The sequence below is a fragment of the Fistularia commersonii genome, chromosome 9 (genome assembly GCF_037954325.1).
Source record: "Fistularia commersonii isolate RoL2024-O1a breed Wild chromosome 9, RoL_Fcom_v1.0, whole genome shotgun sequence".
Classification (NCBI taxonomy): domain Eukaryota; kingdom Metazoa; phylum Chordata; class Actinopteri; order Syngnathiformes; family Fistulariidae; genus Fistularia; species Fistularia commersonii.
This window is the reverse complement of record NC_141292.1, coordinates 10,720,718-10,742,773: the sequence shown is the minus strand read 5'-3', so window position 1 is coordinate 10,742,773 and position 22,056 is coordinate 10,720,718. Positions and strand designations below refer to the sequence as shown.

General features: G+C 44.6%; 1 protein-coding gene across 3 annotated transcripts in view; it reads left to right on the top strand.

Moving 5' to 3' along the window:
- The window catches only part of exd3 (exonuclease 3'-5' domain containing 3), a 44,885-nt gene extending 23,744 nt beyond the window's left edge, over positions 1-21,141 (top strand). For 2 of the 3 annotated variants that reach the window (XM_086152447.1, XM_086152450.1), the window contains exons 20-21: positions 17,088-17,154; positions 18,209-21,141. In XM_086152447.1, the coding sequence (XP_086008573.1) occupies positions 17,088-17,154; positions 18,209-18,603 (462 nt within the window). In that variant the 3' untranslated portion in view covers positions 18,604-21,141. The remainder of the gene's footprint in view (positions 1-17,087; positions 17,155-18,208) is intronic. The other variant, XM_086152448.1, reaches the window with a different exon arrangement.
- The last annotated feature ends 915 nt before the right edge of the window (positions 21,142-22,056 follow it).

Genomic DNA, 22,056 nt, shown 5'->3' with positions numbered 1-22,056 from the left:
AGCCGAGAGGCACTCGAGAGGGGTCTACTTTCCCCTGCAGCTTAGGGAGAGGGAACCACTTACTGATGCCTTCCACTCAAACGTCCACACTGAAAGAGGAAGTTTCTCATGTTATGCAGAACACAGTAGCTGCGCAGCCAGGCCGGCCCGCTCTGAGTGATTGCCCTCCGCTTCAACACAGTCTCCTAAGGGATGCAAAATTTTTCCGCAGAATAATTACAGAGCCAGAGTCAATTCATGACAAAGGTGCAGTGCAGGAAACTGATCTGGGCATTATTTGACCTTGTTTTTAAAAAGGGGTTTGTGTTTTTTTTTCCACATCATGGCCACCCTGCATCATCGTAACATCACAAAAATCAGCAGCAAAAAGTAGGTCAGTGTTGACCGTGTGGATTAATGAAAGGGTTACCCGCAACGTTTGCCTTCGGCATTGAAATTGAAGCCTCAAGGTGACTAGAGACCAAATTTGTGAGAATAAGCCCCACGAGCTGTGCATTTCTACCTCCAACTTTGTTGGCACGACCGTCTTTGTGTCTTTGGTCATGGTATAATGGTTTCCCTTGCGATAGTGAAATGTGATCTTGAGTCTGTGCAGCTCAGTGAATCATAGATCATTCTCCCACACTCAACACGCAGGGCAACATAGTAAACCATCTGTGCTCGCACAGCCTGCACTGCACAGGACGCGGACGATAAAGAACCCCAGTGTTCCGAACCCTCGCCAGCAAGAAATAGCTCAGATGTTTCAGGTTTGTTATTATTAGCTTGATTTTGTGACACACTGGCTCGCGTCGGCTGCTTTGCTTGGCAGTCATGCCTTGTCGGGCAGCTGCGCTTTGCTCACGATGTGAGTTTACAAATTTCTTGCGAAAACAAATTTTTTTACCCTCTTGACTGTTTTGAACCGTAATCTGACAGCTGGGACTCCTAGGGTGGAGAAAAACTCCTTCATCATTTTAACCCAAGTATATGAGCGTTGCGTCACATTTTCTGCAGAGCAAAAAGCTCAATATGCATTTAGGGAGCGTGACTTCTATTTGCCGATGGGCTCAAGTTAATGCTCATTATACTGTATGCATCAAAATAAGGTGGGGGCGGTGGAGTATTTATATCTGCTACACACTCTATAGCTATTGATTGTTCAAGTAACAGCATTCCCTTTGTACCACGAGGCAAATCTCAACCTGATTTTCGGCTGTATTTTGATTTGCTGGACCACATTATTAAAATTTTGTGATGTAATATGTGTCTAGTAACTAAATAGAAACAAGGGCTTGGAACTGATTGTCTTCTGATAAATACTGTAATCCCTTGACTCAAAAGTTTAATTGCTCCGTGACTGAGCTTGTAACTCAATAAGCTTGTATATCATATTAAATTTCCCATCCATCCTTCCATTCGTCTATCCATTGTCTGCCTCTTATCCTGCACTCAGGGTCGTGGGGGATGCTGGAGCCTATTTCTAATAATTATCCATCATCCAATAATTGATCCATTCCAGTCCCCTGGTTTGGTTTTTTGTTTTTTAAATAAGAAATAAGAATGCATGTGATAAATAGCAAATAATGTACCGTAATTTCCGGACGATAAGACGCGACTTTTTTCACATAAACAACGCTGCGGCTAATATATGGAATTTTTTGAGGGGGAGGGGGGCTAATGAGCTTCACGCTGCTAAAACATTTATCCTCGTCATATTGGTCCGATGAAATGACCGGGAAATTCTGAGTCCATTCAACTCCCACGCCAAAGAAGACGAGTTTGACGGTTTTAGTGCGCAGGAGGAAGCTTGAGATAACGATCGGTAGCCGGTGCGGCTTATATTGAGGTGCGCTCAATAGTCCGGAAATTACGGTATATAAAAAATGTGATAAAAGAGAATGGGCAGCGCAGTGGTTAGGGCTCCCACCTCACAGCAAGAAAGACCCTAGTTCGATTCCGACAGGGCAGCCTTTCTGTGTGGTGTCTGCGCATGTTTCCTCTGGGTTCTCTGCAGAAGGTTGATTTAAAAAAAGTTGAAAACTTCCCCAGATCAGTGAAAGGTTGTTGGTCTCTATATTTGGCCCTGCTACCTGGCCAGGGGGCAGCCTGCATCTTGCCTACTAAAGGCTGAGATAGGCTCTAGCATTCCCGCGACCCTCCATGAAGGACAAGCAGCAGATAATGAATGAATGAATGAAGGTTAATTAAAAGAAATCTGTATTTACCATGATGTTCGGAGGAATGAAGATGCCAGTGGCTGCGAAACATTGGGAGAGCCATTTTGTGCTCTATTGCTTACTTTAACTTACTCACTACACATTTAATGTTTCAATGTATTGCTATATTTAGCTTTCACACTATGCTACACTTAATCTTCATTTAGTGACGTACAGATTGGCAGTACCTTTTTTGAATTATAAAACATCTCCAACCAGCTATGAATAACTCTTTCGATGCCTTGTCCATTCACGTTCCTGCTGTCTGTTGTGCCAAAGCCTTGTAAATCCCCTGTGCCGTGCCCTCTCACAGATGATGGTCGTAGTCACAGTATCTTACCAACATCAACTTTGCCATCTCTTCAAGTCAACAAGTTGACAACCTTCATATCTCACTCATGTGTTTGATCATTTTCGCTTGGCTACCGAGTAGCAGGGGGCGTGTTTGACTGTATTTAAATGCCGCCAACAGCCGTCACTGTCAAATGCTTAACCCGTCCGCTCGTAACTGAGGTCTTGGCTCAAATCATTCAGCAAAAAGCCGACTGAGAGACTGCTTGTATCTCAGAAAACTTGAAGGTTGACGCTCAAGTCAAGGTTTTACTGTATGGACAGATAAAGTCACACTATAATGAGATTAATAAAATTAGATTTTTTTTTTTCTAATTTGGAATTTTGAAGGTTAAATTACTTCCCTAGCAGTTAAAAACGTTCGTCTTCCCAATCATGTACACAATATCGACGTACTTTGTTAATGTACATATAGCCAATTTTACTGTTTGTTGTAATTAAAATGTCACTCTGCAATGCTGAAAACGGGATGCCCCCGTTCAGACTGGAACATTAACACCCTACTATTATTTATTATTGTTATGTTTTACTTGAAACTCTGGCACAACAATTTCCTTCGGGATAAATGAAGTTGTTCTTATTCTTATTCTTATTCTTAATGACCTGAATGATCCAGTCACATCTCGACAGTTCCAAGCGCAGGCGCAAACACACCCCCGGGATGCACAGGTATCTTTCGACACGTACTGCATTCCCAGGTGGTCTGGGCGGCACATAGCCGCAATCTTCGGGCAAATGTGGCTCGGGACATTTTGAAGCGACCACCCTCAAATAGACAAGCCACTTTGTGTGAGTTTGCACCACTTCTGCTGTTACTAGGTATCATCGCTCTTGGCACAGTTGGTTAATATCACCATATTTCTGCAGAAGGGGTTCTTTCACCACCTTATCTCATACAAACTCCTGGCCACTCATTAGTAATCTGACGGGATGTATGCCCCTTCCTCCGCATCATCTTATGTGCCAGAACACTGATCTGGACCAGGCGATTTACTTTATCTTTACTTCCCGGCAGAAAAATGGGCACGCTGAAAGGAATCCCCCCCCTCCACCCTCCGACTGATTAGGAGGAGCATCGCTTTTGGTCATTGGGAAAGTGATAAACATGTTTTATTCGCGTGTGACCGCAGGGAAGAGGGATCCAAACACAATCGGTCACTTGGAAACGTGAAGTGGAGATGCATTCTTATGCCAGCAGGGAAACTTATCTGCAGATGACAGATCGCTTGGAGTGTGATCGTTCAGGATGCATATTAATGCCAGGGTTCAGTACGGGGCCAAGACCGCCCAAAACCTGCTTTGTATGATACGATGATATAAGGAGGTTAGAAGCCCGGTCTGTTTTAGAGCTCTTTTTCTCTCTCTCTCTCACACACACCTCTCTTGTTCATGTGGTTGTTCTCTCTCACCCCTTTTGTTATTCACAGAGTCAGATTAAAGTGAATGTCCCTATGGAGTGGGTATGGTCGCAGACACCCCCCTCACCCCTCCCCTCACCCCAAACCCCAGGGAGCGAAGAGGTAGTAGCCTTGGGAGATCAGGCTGCTTGGCCTGGGAAAAGCCTAAAAGAGCAAAAAAAAAAAAAAAAACAGGGGTGGTGGGAGCAGTGGGGGGAAGGGTGGGTACAGACAAGAGAGAGGGAGCGAGATCGACGGGATAAGTGGATTGATAGAAATCGGAGAAAAAAAGAGCAAAGGGGACAAGGGGAGATATGAGGAAAAATGCACGAGGAAACCGAGGGAAAGAAGACAAGTGAATGATCCCGCTATGGAAATTAAGTCTGATAAGATGATCCTTTATTAGACCCACATTATACCCATATAAAAAAGGAAATCCAAAGTTGACCGTAAACTATCAAATGCCTTATTTATTTATTTTTTGAGGGTGTGGAGCTTGGGGTTGGGGGGCACAAAGTCTGTTTCCTTGATAATGATTTCTTGGAATTCCACGCTACTGAAAGACAGGATATAAATGGAATGGAAAAATTAGCTCCATATTAAGTTTTAAAAAAAGGAAGCAGAATTTACATCTCTTCCCCATTTCCTCCTCCTCCCCCTCCCTTTTCAGGCAGAGGAAAACCACTATCTAATGTTTCTCATAGGAACTTCATTCGTACATTTTAACTCACGTCACGAAGCCTGTGCGTGCGTGCGTGCGTGCGTGCGTGCGTGCGTGCGTGCGTGCGTGCGTGCGTGCGTGCGTGCGTGCGTGCGTGCGTGTGTGTGTGCGTGTGTGTGTGTGTGTGTGTGTGTGTGTGTGTGCGTGCGTGTGCACGTGGCTTTGCATGTTCTCCCTAGAGGCATGCAGTTTTGCCCGTGGACCAAATACAGAAAGATAGATAATTCCCTCACCCCGGCAAACGGATATTGAATATCCAGTTTTATGAACACATGTAAACTAGGTTGTATTTTCTTTCAGAGAGGTTTTGAAACATCAGTGATCTAGTAAGCTGAGAATGAAAATAACCATTCACCATGCCATGCCACCAATTAATCCACAAAGGTGAGAAATTACAACTTTTACGAGTTTTCGAGCCCTGACCTGTTGGCTCATCTCATTCTCATGTACTCAGATGAACTTTCAAGCTAAATATTTAATTTGTATTTTTGAGTTGAGTGGTTTTGGGTGTGTCGTGGCCTTTTTTTTTTTTTTTTCCGCTTTTTTATTAATGCGGTTAAGGGTGTAGACTTTTTATTTTTTTTTGCATTTTTTTAAACATCGGATGCTGTTATCAAGTTACTGTAAAACCATTAGAAGTGTATTCATGTGAGAAGGAGAACTTCCAGTGTGTCCCACCAAAGCTGTGGCTATAAATGAATTAATGTGGCAACACAAGCCACTCACACCTCCCTTTGTTGCCATTGGAAACCAGAGGTGGCTGGTGTCCCTGAGTACCTGTCTGTCTGGATGATCCCATGGACCTTTTACATCCAGACACACACACAAACACACACGCGGCTCCTTGGATGCAGAGAGCCTTTTCTTTCTTTCTTTCCCTCCATTTTCCTGCTGTCTATTTTGGTCAACTGGTGGCCCGTTCCCACAGTGCTGCTGTTCCCATGGTTATCGCCGCGGAGATAGCGAATGGGGGTTGGGGCGGTGGCGCGGTGGTGGGCTTGACAGAGAGTGGGAGAGACAGCGTTGCTCTGTTCGAAGAGATACGGGACTCAGTGGCTGTCGAGGAGGCGGGGTGGATGGGGGTAAATGAAGGGTATGGGGTCGAGTGTGTGTGAGAGTCTATGATTTGTTGCTCCCATGAACATCACAGGTGGCCCATGAGGATTAATTAATTTTTATGAAATTAAATGGTCAATTAAAAGCCTTTCGCAACACATAATGCTCCCGATGCAGCTCTGACATGTCACCATATTTGCTTTGTGACAACCCCTGCTGTTTCCTTTGCCATGACAGCCTTATATTCATGTCCAGTGACAGTAACAAGCCACAACTCTGCAACAGACCTTCTGTTTCCTGTTTACGCTTGCCGATGCATGTCCAGTGTACGTGAAAGGTCGCGTATTATACATTACTTTTCAGGCGCATCGGCCCTGAACTAATGCCAAAGTTTACCCGCTTTGAAATACCGTATTAAAAAAAACAAACAAATTTTTTAGTGTAGATGGAGCCACATTGCAGCATCAGCGAATATCAGCTCTTTCACGGAAAAGAACTGTGTGTTCAGGTGACAAAGGGAGAGGTAGGTAGAGAAACCGTAGCTGAAAGGTTGGAGCTTTCCAGGAGCTTTGTAGGAAGGCAAAGGCAGCCTAGAGCGACAGAACAAGCTAGCAAGGCAGGGCAGGAGGGGTGCGGGGCTCAGCGAGAGGGATGGATTCAGTTCCCACACTTCTAATTACTGTGTCACTGGAGACTGAAAGGGGACTGCCCCTGGCCCTGGGGGATTTGCTGGGGCCGGTCGCAGAGGAGCAGCAGCGGGTGGAGGGAGGGAAGGGGACGCGGAAGACGGAGAAGGACGGAAGGGTAGAATTAAAGAGGGTGTATGACACAGGAACTCTCTCCATCATCCTTTCTTTTGGTCTAACCCCAGTGCTTCCACACAAGAGGTAAACCCCCTCATTGAGAGCCCCCTCAGCCTGTATACCCCGTCCTCTCACCTTCGACCCACTTTCCTTAACCCTCCTTTCACACCTCCAGCTTTTTCCCGGCACCCTTTGTTCATCATCATGTCATGGCCCCCCCCCACCCCCTTTTTTTACCCCCGTATACACCTTTATTTAACCTCCTCGTCCACCTCTCTGCCTCTCTAATGCCGCTCTGCGTCTCCAGTTGACATGAAAAAGATGCCAAGACACTTTGATGTGAGTTTGATCTCACCGATACCCCCCCCACACACACACACACACTCACACACACACACACTGATGTTTGATCCTGCATCATCACCGACACTTATCCCCCCTCCTCTCCATGGCCTTAATGTCACACTTTGCGAGTCTGTCCACTGGCGCTGTAACAGGAGCCGTCAATTGAAGCAGTTCTTTCTTGAGGTGAACACCCTCTCGAAAAAAACACAAAATTTTGAAAGAAAAAAAAAAAGTACATATATAGATGTACGTTTGATGTTCACAAATTTGATGCTGCTGCAGCACGCGCCCCCCACATGCCCCTCAGGGAGGAATAAAGTTTTTCTGATTCCTATTCTCTGGGTCACGATGGAGTGAGAGCCAAACCCTGCTCTCATTTGGGCAAGACGCAGGGTTCACCCTGGAGCTGGTCCCCAGTCCGTCACAGGGCAGCATCCACTCTCTCATTCACACATCTGGGCATTGTAGAGTATGAGATTAACCTCCTGTATGTTTTTGGACTGTGGGAGGAAACTGGAGAACTAGGAGGAAACCCAGCAGTCACTGGAAGATCATGCAAACTCCACACATGCAAACCCCCCCCCCCGGTCAGAAACGAACCTTGCTGTGTGGCAGAATTGCTACCCGTGCCGCCCAATCTTGATTTATTCGCTCTGTATGAACATCAGTTAGGAACATAAAAAAGACTGTTTGATGTATAATAGCAGGTTAAATCTGACCCGGACAAAAGCAGAACATGTTTTTCAAGGTTGGAGAGGTAAAAATAATTTATAGACGGCATCAAGTGTCTGCTGGCTCAGTAGTTGTAATCAGAAACCTTCCCAACCTCCTCAGATGTCATTGTTAGATGGTTGTATATAAAATAAATGTGATCCAATAGCTCTTACTGTCAGTTAGGGATGCTCCTATCAAGTGTGACAAATTGTCTATTCTATTGTTACAGACCACTGGCTATCAGGGTAAATATTTTGAGGTATCATTAGCCAATTTGAGACATAAATTCTGGCTTTTAGAAAATGGTGTGAAGGTTGTGTAGGGTGCAACGTGGAAGAACATTACCTGTTCGCCATAGTCTTTAGAGAACGCAATTTTGCATTTAGAGCAGCCTCCCCCCCACGTCACACTGTCACCTCAGTAGGGTGCCCCCCCCCCCCCAAACTTTCATCCTTCACACACAGCAGCACATGTTTTATCTTGGCTCGGCTTTTTGCGTGATAAACTCATCGACACACACCCGGTGAGAGTCGGTGAGTGACAGCGTAAACTTGGCGTCGGGGAGCTGGATGGTTCAAGGCTGACTGCTTTCAGATGTACACAACAGGCCGGTTGAAGCCCAGGTTACAGTGGCTTGCTGGGCAGGGTTTTTCACACCCAGTTTGTCTGAAAACATAAATTGTACTTCACATACAGCTGAGTAGTTCCAGACAGCCGGAACTCCAGGTCGTCCGTGTTCTCTGGCTACGCTCTGCTTGTCATTGCATGTGATGTGCTGATAAACATTAGGGTTTTAAAAATCTAATCCACTCAGAGTTTTGTTTGGAGTCATTTAATACCGACTAAAGAGATTAATGCATTCACTATATTAAAAAAAAGAATTAAAAGAGAATGAAGGCTTTGATTTTCTTTTTATTCACTCATGGAGTTTTGTAAACCTTGTCATTATCAAAGATTCCTCCTGCTGATCCTGTAAATGAATTGAAATACAAAAAGTAAACATTATTTAGTTCTTCTTCCCTGAACGTCAGATTACTTTGTTCTGTTGAACAGAGGGGTGAGATACAGAGCCTAACCAAAAGAATTACTAAATATGACATGTATGGGACTATGCACCATAACATCATGAAATTGAAAAAGAAAACTATTAAGTAAAGAAATTCAAATTGCTAGAGTCAAAAGTGACACAAGGTGTGCAAACAAATATAAAAGTGAATTGAAAATACAGACCACTGTGTGTGACCCAACTCGGTGGTCTTTCTCTGAAGCCTTCCAAGTCGATCCTTTCATGAAACCCAACCGTAGCTTTGCAAACCCGCAACTTTCAAACCAGCAGACATGCTGACAAGTATATAAATTCAATTCGTAGACACCCTTTCCGTCCAAAAAAAAAACCTTGTCCGAGACTCCTTGGGACAGAACAGGCCAGTAGCAGCAGACACCGCTGCAACCAGTGTCAATATTTAAAGTCCTGGATGAATCACTCTGCATTACAATAACATTCCCTGCGTGCCTCTACATCAGGAACAGATGAGGGGAAGAAAAAAAAAGGTAGGGGGGGGGCTAGAGTGTAAAATATGCACCGGCAGCGATAAACGGTAAGGAATCTGCCTGTGGCTCTCCCATGACGGATAGCTGCGTGTGTGTGTGCGTGTGTGTGTGTGTGTGTGAGCAGATGTAGTTCATGTTGCATTCAGGTAGAGTTGGTTGAATTTCAGTTTGGATTGAGTGGGTGTAGAGGAAGAAATCCCTTTATTTTGTTACGTTCAGTTATACACGCCATGCAACATTAGCAATTTTTGCTTGATTTAACCCACCAGTGGACAGCCACTAAGCAGCACCTGGGTAGCAGTTAGGGGGTTCTGTGTCTTGCTCAACGGCATTTTGGTAGTCGGGGGGGGGGGGGGGGGGCGCTCAGGAATTGAAAAAGATTAAAAGATTCCTGAGCAGAAAAACAGAAAAAGTCCCAGTGAGAGCAGCTTGAACAGGCTGAGAGGAGATGAAATGAATGCTGAGATGTTTCAGATGTGAAAGCACGTGAAAACGACAGTTGGCAATGTCGATTGTGGTAGGGAAAAAAGAAGAAGAAAAGAATAACCTCAGGAGTACCAGTGTTGTCTTAAAAGGACACTGGGAATTAACATTTGCGTGGATCTCCCACAGTTGCCTTTTTATAACATGTCGGACAGAAACAAAATCCGCCGTTTGAAGGACACTGATGTGGTTGAGCGTGTGAGGTTTTTCTCAGTGTAATTTTGCTTAATGGGCCCAAATCATCAAAACAAGAAACCGATTTAATTTACCCACACTCTTGGCAAGTTTTAAGACGCTTAAAAAAAACCTAATTGCAAGTACATTCGGAGAAGCTGAGCCTATTAGGCACTTAGCGACTATCCTTTGTAAAATTCCAATAGCTTTAGAGAAAACACTGGATACAGTGTTGGATGTCGTCTGTTGCCCATTGCATTACCTCTAGATCTTCAATTAAGGTTTTTTTTTTAATTTTTCCACATATATGAAAATGTACTCATTAACATTGCTTGGGTCGTCATCTAATCAAGCTTTTTTTTTTTTAATCTCTGAGACGAGATGTTTTTGTCCCTACTTGAAAACCATCGCTCGCTAAGCGTTGTCGTCAATGGACCTTTTCAGCACGTTGTTTTCCCGAGCTATTTGGCTCAGACTGGTCCTGACTATCTGGCATTTGAAAAGAGAAGAAGAAAAAGGAGAGAGCACAGGAGAGAGAGTGAGAGAGAGAAAGAAGGAGGTTAGAGGTGAGAAACAACCAGCGAGAAGGAGCGAGGGAGATTGAAGGCGGGGGGTGGAAGGGGGTAGATGGAGCTTCAACCAAGACAGCGGATGAGTGAAGGAATGGCTTCAGTCGGGGGTGGTGGTGGGGGATAGAGGGTGAGGTTGAAGGTTGAGTGGGTAGAAAACAGAATTAAGCGACTGCCAAGCCGGGGGAAAGCATTTGGGCTGTTTGTGTGATGGGGAGATGGCTATATGTAGGGGTTTTTAAGACCATTATCTTCTCCATTACCCCTTTTTCAAAGTGCTTTAAAAAAAAAAAAAAAAAAAAAGACGAGTAAGCAAAGGAAGGAAGGCGGGGATGGAAGGAAGAAATGTAGACGTCAAGACAGGAGGCGTGGGCGGTATTGAACAAGAGCTTGACAGGAGTTTGTTTTTTTAATAATATATAAGACGTGCGAGATATATTAGTAATCTAAACGGACCCAGAAACCGGACAGGCGACTGGTATCATTTACGCAACGCCACATGAAATTACCTCCCTAATTGCTAGGGGTTTGCCTGTTTACACAGATTTGGCAGCACGATATCAATGCGCGGAGAATCCTGCTTGGCTGGAGGCCACGTTTCCTGTCAGACATGTACTTTTCTCCCAGTGTTGAATTGTCTGCATCAGTCGCAGGGGAGTTTGGGTTGAGTGCGAGGTGGTGTATTTCCACCGAAGGTGTTCGGAGAACAGCGACCACACTCGAGAAGTTCACAACTCTCACCGCTCTTCCAGCTACATGTTAATAATTTATAAAAAATGGTAAATTGTGTCATGTGCTTTGGCGCTTTTATTTTTTGCTGCCTGTAAAAGTTCAATACTGGAGAAGAAGTTGCAGATGAACTCTGCTCCACCTGCAGAAAGTGCCTTCATATTTAACACTCAGGATATGTTGACATAAGCAGTCAGATCCTCTGTCGCTGTGGAGCTGGCAGGCGATCCCCAATGTTTTCATGTCAACAACGGCCCCTCACACTGTGATGAAAAGTTCTCACAGGGCTGTTTCGGTCCATTTTTCCACACCGGACGTTAGCTTCTAAACTACCGGCTCATCTTAGTAAGGCGATTTGGCTTCTACTTACTGTATTCATACCATTCTGAAGTTCTGTCTGACTGTTTTGAACAAGAATGAGTCTAATAGAAGCTAAATGTGTCCAGGGGTTCCTGAATTTCACCTCTCATATGAAAACAAGGGGACTTTAGTTGTTGTGAGTGAAGAGGATACAAAGAATAGGGTTAGAGGGAGGCGGTAGACTGGCTGTCGGGATCCCTTAAGGCAGTGATCCCCAACCTTTTTATCACTGCGGACCGGTCAACGCTTGACAATTTTAGCGCAGACCGGGGATTGGGGTGGGGGTACACGTAGATTCTTTATATTGCGACTATGATAATAAACGTTAATCCACTGTGCACGCGAATGCACCTTTATTAGCACCTTCTTGTAACATTGCGCCAACAACATAACATGAGTATAATGAAGGCTCCATTGCCTCATTGCTGCATATTTTGCAGAGCAGCTTGTTCTGTGGGAATCACCTGTTATGATAAATCCACATTTCAAGTAGAACTCCTGGTATTGTCTGTTAAAATCTTTCTTTTTCTTGGAAGATGTAGGCTCTTCTTCTGTCTCCTCACTAGACCTTTTCCCCTTCGAAAAGAAACTTTCCGTATGACGTCTGTTTTTTACTAATTTTACCAGCTTGTGGGTTACATTTTTGGCGATCAAGTGACCGAGATGTAACTGAGAGATTTTGGTCAATTTTCAAAATAAAAGATTTTTCAAACTAAAGATTGTTCAGACTCAGATAATAAATCCAACTTAAATAATTGATTATTTCTTGAGCGGCCCCGTTCCAATTGATCCACGGACCGATACCGGTCCGGGGCTTGGGGGTTGGGGACCACTGCCATAAGTCATTAGCCAAAAAGATTTTAACTAGAATGAGCGTAAATATAAATATCAATTCATTCATTATCTATACCACTTATCCTGCACTAAGGGCCATGCAGGAGCTGAAGCCTATCCCAGCTGTCATTAGACCAGAGGTTGGATTCACCCTGGACCTGTTGCCTGTCGATCGCAGGCCCACAGACATACCATTCACGCACTCATTCAAACAATATAAAGACATACAACCATTGACTCTCTCAGTCATATGTCCTATAAATTCAACCATACACTCTCATATACACAACCATTGACTTGCTCAGTTACATGTCTTATTGAGACATACAAACATTCACTCTGTCATTCATAACTCTGGCCAATATAAGGGTCTGATGAACCACCTCCATATTTTTGGACTGTGGGTGGAAACCAGAGAAGACAGAGGAAACCCACGCATGCACTGGGAAAATGTACAAAATTCCACGCAGAAAGGGCCCTTGTCAGAATTGAATATAAATATTTACACATACAAATGTATGTATCGAAAGCTATACTTGCACCCAATTGGAACTATGTTGGCATCGAAATAGAATAGAAAAGCTCTATTGTTATTATAAATTGCGATTTGCGAAATGTAGGGGCATCCCCAGTGTGCGTTGGTCTCCTACACTTTCTCACACACCTCATTCGCTCATCGCTCTCTTACAAGCCCACATGCATGCACAAAACACAAGATTCAGATAAATAGTTAAAAATAATGTTAAACAGTAAAATGCATACACAACAAATCAAGAAACATTCTTGTCCAGAGAAATAGTGAGTGTCAAATCAAGAAGTTTTTTAGTAATTTCACAATGACTGAAAAACACGTTTGAATTTACACTCCTGGGAAAATGAAGGAAGAAGTTATGAATGGATCGTATGATTGGGGTTTTACACAGGTGTAAGGAATGACGGCTGGCTGAGTCAGGGGAGGCTGTCCCTGCGTGCATCTGCGTTTGCCGTAAATGTCAATAGCCGTGCGAGGTTTTCCGTTTTGTTTTTTTCTTCCTTCTTTTCATGCGTGCAAGGACAACTGAGTCAGAACAAGGTGTGCATGTGTGTGTGCGTGTGTGTGTGATGTTCGAGCCCAGACAGGCTCCGCCGTGGTCCAAGTTCAAGTTGCCGTCAGGTGGTAGTGGTTAGTTAACAGAGCTGGTAATTACCTCAGACTGCCGGGCTGAGACACTGGCCAGATACCCTCAGGATACTGTGGGAAAGAACATTTTAGTAGGTCGCTGCTGTATTTTCCCCCTCGTGTTCCCGAACCACTCGGAAACTGACCCCTAACTGGACGGTCACAACACCCAAACTGGTCAGGTTTATGCTGTCGGCAAATACTTAGCAACAGATGCGATGTACACAAAGACAGTTGTTGTTAGAGGTGTGTAAAATTTGAAAATGCCCCTCGTTTCTTCTAACATTTCAGAAGAGAATAGAGTTAAACTGAATGGGCCTCTAATTGTCCTACAATTTTGAATTTTCAATTCACGCAGCAGCAAATGGATAGTGTAGCAGAGTTAGGCAGGTTATAAATATTACAAGTTAAAAACAGTAGCATACAAAGTTGGAAATCGGAAAATATAGAAAATAAAAATATTAAAAATGTTGCCTAGATAAGGTGACTACTATATGCCTTTGTGCAAATCAGAGATTCCAGGATGCGGCTCTTAAGACCGTAAGAACGTCAGACCGCATCTGGGAATGCAGCCCCTTCTCGCTCGTCGTTTTGAAAAATAGTCTGAAGCTGTTTATTTTTTTTTCATTTCAGCGTGAAATCTGTCTCCCGGCGGACCCACGTCTATTATCCAGTTGTAAATGTATGTCTGCCCGGTGGCTGAATTTTGCACACACGCGATCAATCTCTTTTTTTTTTTTTTGTTTGTTTTCCTTTCGCATTGAATGAAACCTGTTGTTTCCAGCAGTCGTCCAACCCCGGCAGGCCTCCGGACGCCGGGATTAAGCATTTTAACCTTTTCTTGGGCTCAAAAGTCATGCTGAGAGTGAAAAGACAAACATTTTCAAATGGGGGGGATGACAGCGCCGCTCCTGCCACCCCCGCCTTGAGCTTCTTCTCCCCGGTTCCCACGCTGCTCCTTACCTGACTTTCCACAATTTGAATCAAATCACCGGTGCCCAATTGGTTACTCGGACCATGTGACCCCACATTGCCCCTGAAAGCACCGCCTTTCTAGATTGGTGTAGGATTTTCCCATGGGAGCTGCCTACAGACCCTGTGTCGTGCAAGTGTGTGTGTGTGTGTGTGTGTGTGTGTGACCATGCTAGGGAAAAAAAATCCCTCCCCCTACCTCCTCTCCAATATCCCCCTTTCTCTCCCCCCCCACCCTTTTTTCCACCACCTCCCATCCTTTGAAACACAGTATCACACTTTAGATAGCCTTTATTGTCACAGCAAGAAGCATTCTTTCTCCAGCAACGGCCACACGGAGTGTGAGAAGGCCGGAGATGCCCTCCGAAACACCAAAAGACAGAAAGAAACAGAATGTCAATGCTGTATATTAGTTATATGTATGTATATATATACGCAGCAACAGGCTGTCTTTATATTTGCAAAAGCTGCTTAAAACAACCTACACAGCATCCGTACGTGTGGGGACTTACATAAGAAACCCGTCAGGCCCTGTGAAGGTGAAACATGATGGTAAAAATTATAAACACCAAGGGAATTTTTTTTAAAAAAGAAAAGGATCCAGAGAGCACAGTTGACTAGTTGCATTCAGGTTCAACAATAAAAAATGTCCAAATGGCCGTCCTGTCCAGACCAACAGATCACGGTTCTAAGTTATCAAAAAAAACACACTCTATACACAGACACACACACACAGCTTAGAAGATCCCGCAGCTTTCCTGTGTCGGTGGAGGTGCAGGGTGTTTGTGGAGGGTTCGCTTGTTTGTGCCTTCATGTGTTCTTCATGACATGCATGACTTAAAATTCCAGTAGTTATGTGGTGCAAGAAAAAAGAAAGAAAAGAAAGAAAGAAATCTGGCCTTCATGTGCTCCCACGAGCCAAAAACAGCAGAAAAAAAACAACAAAAAAAATTCAAAAACCATCTCGTCTGACGCTGTTTCAGTGTAAGATTGAAGTATTGTGCGAACATCTGGCTTTATTCAGCTTTAAAGCAGCAGAAGACCAAACTTATTTAAGTCATTTCTTTTTTTTTTTTATTTTAAGAACCCTCAAAGTGTCCGCACACAGGTTTGATCTGCGGATCACTGAAGATCCACCGGACGATTGTTGCTGTCACGCTGCCCCCATCCCGATGTCGCTTTTTATCAACTTCTCTGCTGTGACTGTGTGATGGATCTCAGGACACACACACACACACACACACACACATGCATTCGTAACACACCGTTTTAATCCGTCGCAGTTATTTCCATCCAGGTTGCATGTGTGTGAGAGACGCTGTGCGTGCGTGCCTGCCTGTCCTCGGCTTACACCCCAGAGTTCAGAGCAGGTTCTGGCTTGCTTAACTCTGGGAAACTTTGAGCTAAGCAAATAGCTGGGTCTGTTTTCCTGGCTGCCGCTGCACTCGTATGTATGTGTGTGTGTGTGTGTGTGTGTGTGGGGGTGTGCGCGCGCGCTTGAGTGCTTGCAAGTGTGAGCATTTGCAGGCGTGCGGTTTATGCGCGCTACTGAGTCTTGCTTTGTGTGTGTGCGTGGGCCTTAGCCGTGATTCCGTGCACGTGGATGCGCTGGAGTGTGACACAAAGAAAGCTTCAGAATGTCCCGGAGGAGCGAAGAGCCTCCCAGACAAGACAGGAGCTGACACCTTGCCTCTTCCCATACCTCCGCTGTCTCGCCGCTTTCTCCCGTCTTGACCTCCCTCACCACAGAGGCAAACACGACTCTGCGTGAGCACACAGAGGCCAAGAAATGCTTTGGAAAGGGTTGTGTGTGTGTTGGGGGTGTGTGTAAATGCAGTCCCCTGTAACTTTTCCCTAGAAAAGAGCCTAAGTGAGCTTAGGTAGCCTACCTTTAAGTGGAATGCTGTTCGCTGGGTGGGGCTCAGGTGTGTTGACAAGGCTTTTAGCACTGACATGCTGTCAGGATAGTTCACAGACGGATGTGTGTGTGTGTATGTGTGTGTGTGTGTGTGTGTGTGTGTGTGTCAGACATTTGTGTGTGCGTGTGCGTGCTTGCCTGTGGTTAGGGGCCGGCAAACAAGAGGGCAGTCATGTCTTACCCAGAGAACCAGATTGCAAGAGCATGTGAACGTTACAGAGGTGTAAATGCTCTCAGTGCACGCACGCACAGACACACACATACACGTGCATGCAACACACGCTCCCACAGTGATCCGATCTTGACGTAACACTGAAGTCCCCTTTCACACCACAGCAACATCCTTAGAAAAGTGTCTGTCTGCTATCGGTGTGAACTCCCAAGTACGACCTGAACAGGCCAAGCGTTTTCTCTGGGACTGTAAAATAGGACATTTTAATAAAACGTCTGTCCCCCTGATCAAATTAAAAAGCTTTTTTTTCTGATTAATGAAACATAAAAGTGATAATAATAAATAATCCGATCACTTTGAATAAATAGGCCTGACCAGCTCTGGGCTGAGACATCACCCTTATGCTACAAATTAGTATAAAGACTTTTCCTTTTCTTACAACAATTTGATACAATCTCACCAAGTAACTGGTTGAATTAAGGTTCTTTTTCCCCCATTGTGGGAAATGGTACTCAGAAGCACTTGTTGACCTGGCGATTTAATCTTTTCATTCTTAATTTCGTTTTTCCCCATCATTCCAGGCTTGTAACAACGACCAGTACGTTGCGGTGCCGCAAGAGGACATGATCAGGATGGCTCGGCAAAAAGGTCAGAAACTCTTCACTCCCTTAAAGTACCAACACCGTTTTTTTCTTTTTTTACTTTCTTTTTTTGCCCCCTGAACCAGATTAGATTCTAATGTCGAAATAATTTGCTTTACCGCATATAATGAACAGGTTTGCGCCTCTCCTATCAGGATGAGCCATTGTGTAAACTCGCCAATCAGCACACCATGATCCAAGAATTCAATTCACTAAAAAAATGTTAAAACCCTTTAAAAAAGTCATTCAGCGATTTGAATGGTCTTTTAATGTGATGTTTATCTCAGTCTTTTATTCTAAGGGGGTATATGGATTTTTAATCTATTATTTTCCATACCTCAAGGAATCATAGGGCTTCATGGGGACGCAGTGGTTAGCTTTTGTTTTTGTTTTCAATTCAAATTTTGGGGCCTTTTTGTGTGGAGTTTTCATGTTCTCACTGTGTCTCTGTGGGTTTCCTGCAGGCTCTCCGGTTTCCTCCAACAGTCCTAAAACATGCAGGAGGATCATTGGAGACGCTAAATTGCACAGACATGTGAATGATAGAGTGAATGGTTGTTTGTCTCCATATGTGGCCACCATATGTTGCATTTGACTGGCAACCAGTTCAGGGTGAATACCAACCTCTTGCCCAATGACAGCTGGGATAGGCTTCACCCCCCCAACTCCCTCTCCCCTTGCAACTCAAGTGCAGGATAAGCAGTAAAGACAATGAATTCATGAATGAATGAATGATCATGTGGTACAAAGCAATTTTGAAAACAAGGCCATCTTAATATCAAGACATACTCCATGCCCTTCTAGAATGCATTTGGTGTTAAGGTGAAACTGAGCTAATAGGCGTTATTACTACCTCCGTGAGTTTCATAAGCTCCGGCTGGCTGCATCAGAGGGAGATGGCACTGAAACAGACAAACCGATGTCCGCCCAAAGCTAGCAAATGTAAAAATCCGGATGTTTGCTCATTCGTTTTGCTGGCAGTGAGTTACAGAACAAACTGCTGTTCGAGTGTCTGTTCAGTTTTTCGTCGCCGTGCCCTAAACCTCTTTCTTTTCTCCCAGGGCTTTTGCTCAACCAGGATTCTTCCCATGCACCACAGGATTCCCCCCAGGAGAGGGCGAGGCCCGACGGCGTCCCAACCCCCGATCTCCCCAGGTACACCCCACAGTGCCAGTGGGCAGACCTGTCTGAGCTGGACCGGGACACCTTGAGCTTCTCCGGTGGGGCGCCCATCCAGTTGGATGCCGTCCCCCCCGGGGTTCTGTACAGGATCCCGCTCTTCTACGTGTGCACCAGGTGCGGGAAGGTGTTCTGGGAGGGCTCCCACTTCAGCCGCGTTGTCTCCATGTTTCAGGACGTCTTGCGCATAACGGACGGCGCGGAGTCCGCCGGGTGCGTCCCGGGAGGACCGCACGACACCGCGGTCCAAAACCCTACGCCGAAAACAGAACCTTAAGGAACGGATGCTTGAAACCTAGCAACTTCCTGATTGATTGATTTTAAGTTCTAAATAAGGTTTTAGCTAGATCTTCATGTCGATTTTATTTCTTGTTTTTTTTAATTCCTCATGTCATGTGTTGTTTATTACGCACTTTATGGCGTTCCACGAGCCGGGCTGCATCATCGTAATCAGAGCCGTGCATCTGTCCCCGGGGATCACTTTGACTCAGCCAGTGAAAGCCAGAAGATTTGCAAAGAACCATTTTAAACTCAACCAGAATTCTTTTTATTAACACTAAACTGCCGGTTGTAAAGTTTGAGGATGATCCGGGGCGGCAGAGCCGGAGGGGTTCCTGGAAAGAGTTAATTAAACGCAGTACTTTGGCACTGAAAGCGAAACTCCATCCGCCCCGGCCGGTTGTGCCGAGAGCGAAGGCAGACATCTCCATGGGTGATTCCTCCAGACCTCAAGAACTTAACCCCCGAAAACATCTCCAAGGTTCAAATACCACAACAGTTGCAGGGAAAACCATGTTCCTTTGGGACTTTTTTTAAAAAAATTGCAATTCTTCATTCAGTTCTTCCCAGCTTGTCACTGGCAAATTTTTAGTTGCGATTTTCAAACTGCTGAAAACACCTCTAACACTTTTAATCCTTTGCGGGTGTTTTGAGCACTATTTGGTTCTTGCAGTCAGTCAGCTGTGAATGAAAGACGATAATAAAGGCTGTTGTAATGATAATAATAGTGGGAACCAGTGTTTACAGGCATTCTGGATTCTTGGGAATTCACCAAGCAGATAAAACTAAGAGATGATGGATTGATGGCATCGCCTGGGCGGTCGATGTCCATCAGGTGTGACACTAACAGTGGGGATAGGGTTCCTGGCCTGGGTTGACCCCATTCTATTTCCCCTGGCCTTCTCCCTTGTCTTTTATATTAAAAAAAAATCCCAAAAATTCTTTTTGTATGCTTGTACCCTCCCCTTCCCCCCCATAAAAGAAACGATTTTTCTAGCCTTAACAATTGGCAGATGTGTGTTTCTTAACCGACCACTTGCATCAGTTTTCCACAACAATTTCCAAAGGAGGTGGAAGGGCGATCGGATACGGTCTCAGATCGCGACAAATCCGCTCATTAACGCGCCGCCATGCCATTTGTACCGATAAGATCAGTTTTCTGTAATGCCTTGGTTTTTCAAAAATATTAGCTTTATCCACGCGGACTCACGGCTGTTCCTTACACCTCCCCCCCCCGAACCCATTCATCTTTCCGTTGCGGTTTAATCAACTGCTGGAACGTTTCTAGAGGTGAGGCGTGTTCATTGAATTCCCCTCATGCCTCCTTTAACACCACCCTCCACCTTTTTCTCTTTGTTCGTAATGCAATTAAGCTTTGATTCAGTCCGTTGGCATTCTCAGATAAACTTCACCTTGAGCCTTCCTGTATACCTAGACTTGTGCTCCAATTCCTCCAATCACCCTCGGGCCTAAAAGGTGCAAAGCGACAGACATTTATGGATTTGCATTTATCAAGTTGTCACCCTTTCTATTTAAAGGAGATCATCGTGTCCAACTGGCATGGTCACTTGCGCATAGAGTCAGGTAATGAATATCATATTAACAGTTTCATCAACTACAAGGTTGCTGTGCACCGTAATGGCTCAGCATTAAGAATCAATTATCTGTTGGTCTAATTCTAAAGAGGCTCCCAAAGTTTAGGTCGTGAGCGAGATCCTTTATTTTTTAAGATATCAAATCAAAATTGAAAGAGCTAATTATCCAGTAATCAAACAAAATTTTAATAAGGGCACCATAACAAAAAAACATATTGTTGGCAGAGTAGTTTCTCTGCTGAACAACATTACTCAGCTAACATTTACATATTTAACATTTATTTATATCTGTTCTGTATATTTCCTGTGCATCTGTTCTGTATATTTCCTGTGCATCGTGTTTTTGCAAGTGTATTTGCAGTCCCTATGTCCTCTATTGTAAGTCGCTTTGGATAAAAGTGTCTGCCAAATGCAATGTAATGTAATATAGGTACATAAAGTTGTAAGACGGTATGAAGATGCTTAAAATTCCCCCCCCAATTCAGACTGAAAATAGAAGAAAATGTCCAATAATAGGGAAATAAATCTACATTAATTGTTGCACATGATAAAAGGCAGCGGGCGGCATGGTGGCGCAGTTGCCTGTGTGGCTTTCCTCCGCTTTTCTCCCACCGACCAAAAACATGCAGCAGATTAAATGGGAAAAAAATTGGGAAAATTGCCCCGAATGAGCGACGGAATGACTGTTTGTCTGTATATGTGGCCCTGCGATTAACTGGCGACCAGTCCAGGGTGTTCCTCGCGTCTCGCCTGATCCCCCACGACCCTGAGTGCAAGATAAACAGCAGACGATGGGTAATAAAAGGCTGATATTTTTTATTAAAAAAAAAAAAAAATGCTGATGTAGTTAATAGTTTTGTCATCCTTGCCTTTTGCTTCCTGACAGGAGAGACTTTTTGGAAAAGTAACTGAGCAGCCCTGAGCTTGGGGTCGGGTCCGTCCTGGGTTTGAGGTCCTTTTCAAAAACAAACCGGAATATCACGCATGTGGCATTTTGTCAGGAGTATTTAACCACATGTGTTTGTGTGTTTTCAAACAAGATAATAATAGGAATCAAAATAATAATAGGAATAAGTGTTTCATTTTAAAATGCATTTTATGAAGCGGGTGGTGAAAATTCCACGCATTTTTATGACGTTAGCAGTTTGAGATGGCTTCTCTCTCTGGAATTATTAGACAGTCGTATGCCTGTGGGTGTGTGTGTGCGTGGGTGTGTGTGGGTGTGTGTGTGTGTGGGGGGGCATTTAGAGTAGACTCGTCCTGCCAGCAGAGGATGGTGTTGCTTCAGTCTGACAGAGAGAGAGAAAGAAAGAGAGACCTCTAACCTGCAGGTTGCATCCCTAACGGGGTGCCCAAAAGAGACGCCTTCCTGCATTTATGTATAAATATCATGACCTACTTTCCCCTCTAGCACATGCACACACACACCAAAAAAAAAAAAAAAAAAAGGGAAAAAAATAAAGCTGGCTTTTTCAGCGAGGCATGAGTCCCGCTTGCACTGAAGGCAGCCTGGTCCGGGTGGTCGCAGCCCCTCGCAGCCCCTCGCAGCCCCTGCCTCCTCCTTGCAAGAGCGCGGTCTCTCTGCTGCAGGACCGTGTTATTTGATCCTTGCTCTTTCTTTGCTGGGAAGAAAAGCTCGCCTCTTTCCCACGCTCCGGGGACACGTGGTACCGGGGATGAATCGGCTGAAATCGCCCCTCCTTCCCGGTAATACGTCACTCCCTCTCTCTCTCCCTCTCTCTCTCTCTTTCGTCTAAGGTGCCAGTGTGTCATTGCATGGAAAAAAAGGAAAGGGAAAAAGATGACAGTTTTACATGTGCTTCCTCCTGAAAGTTTATTTTTTTTCTGTCTGGAAT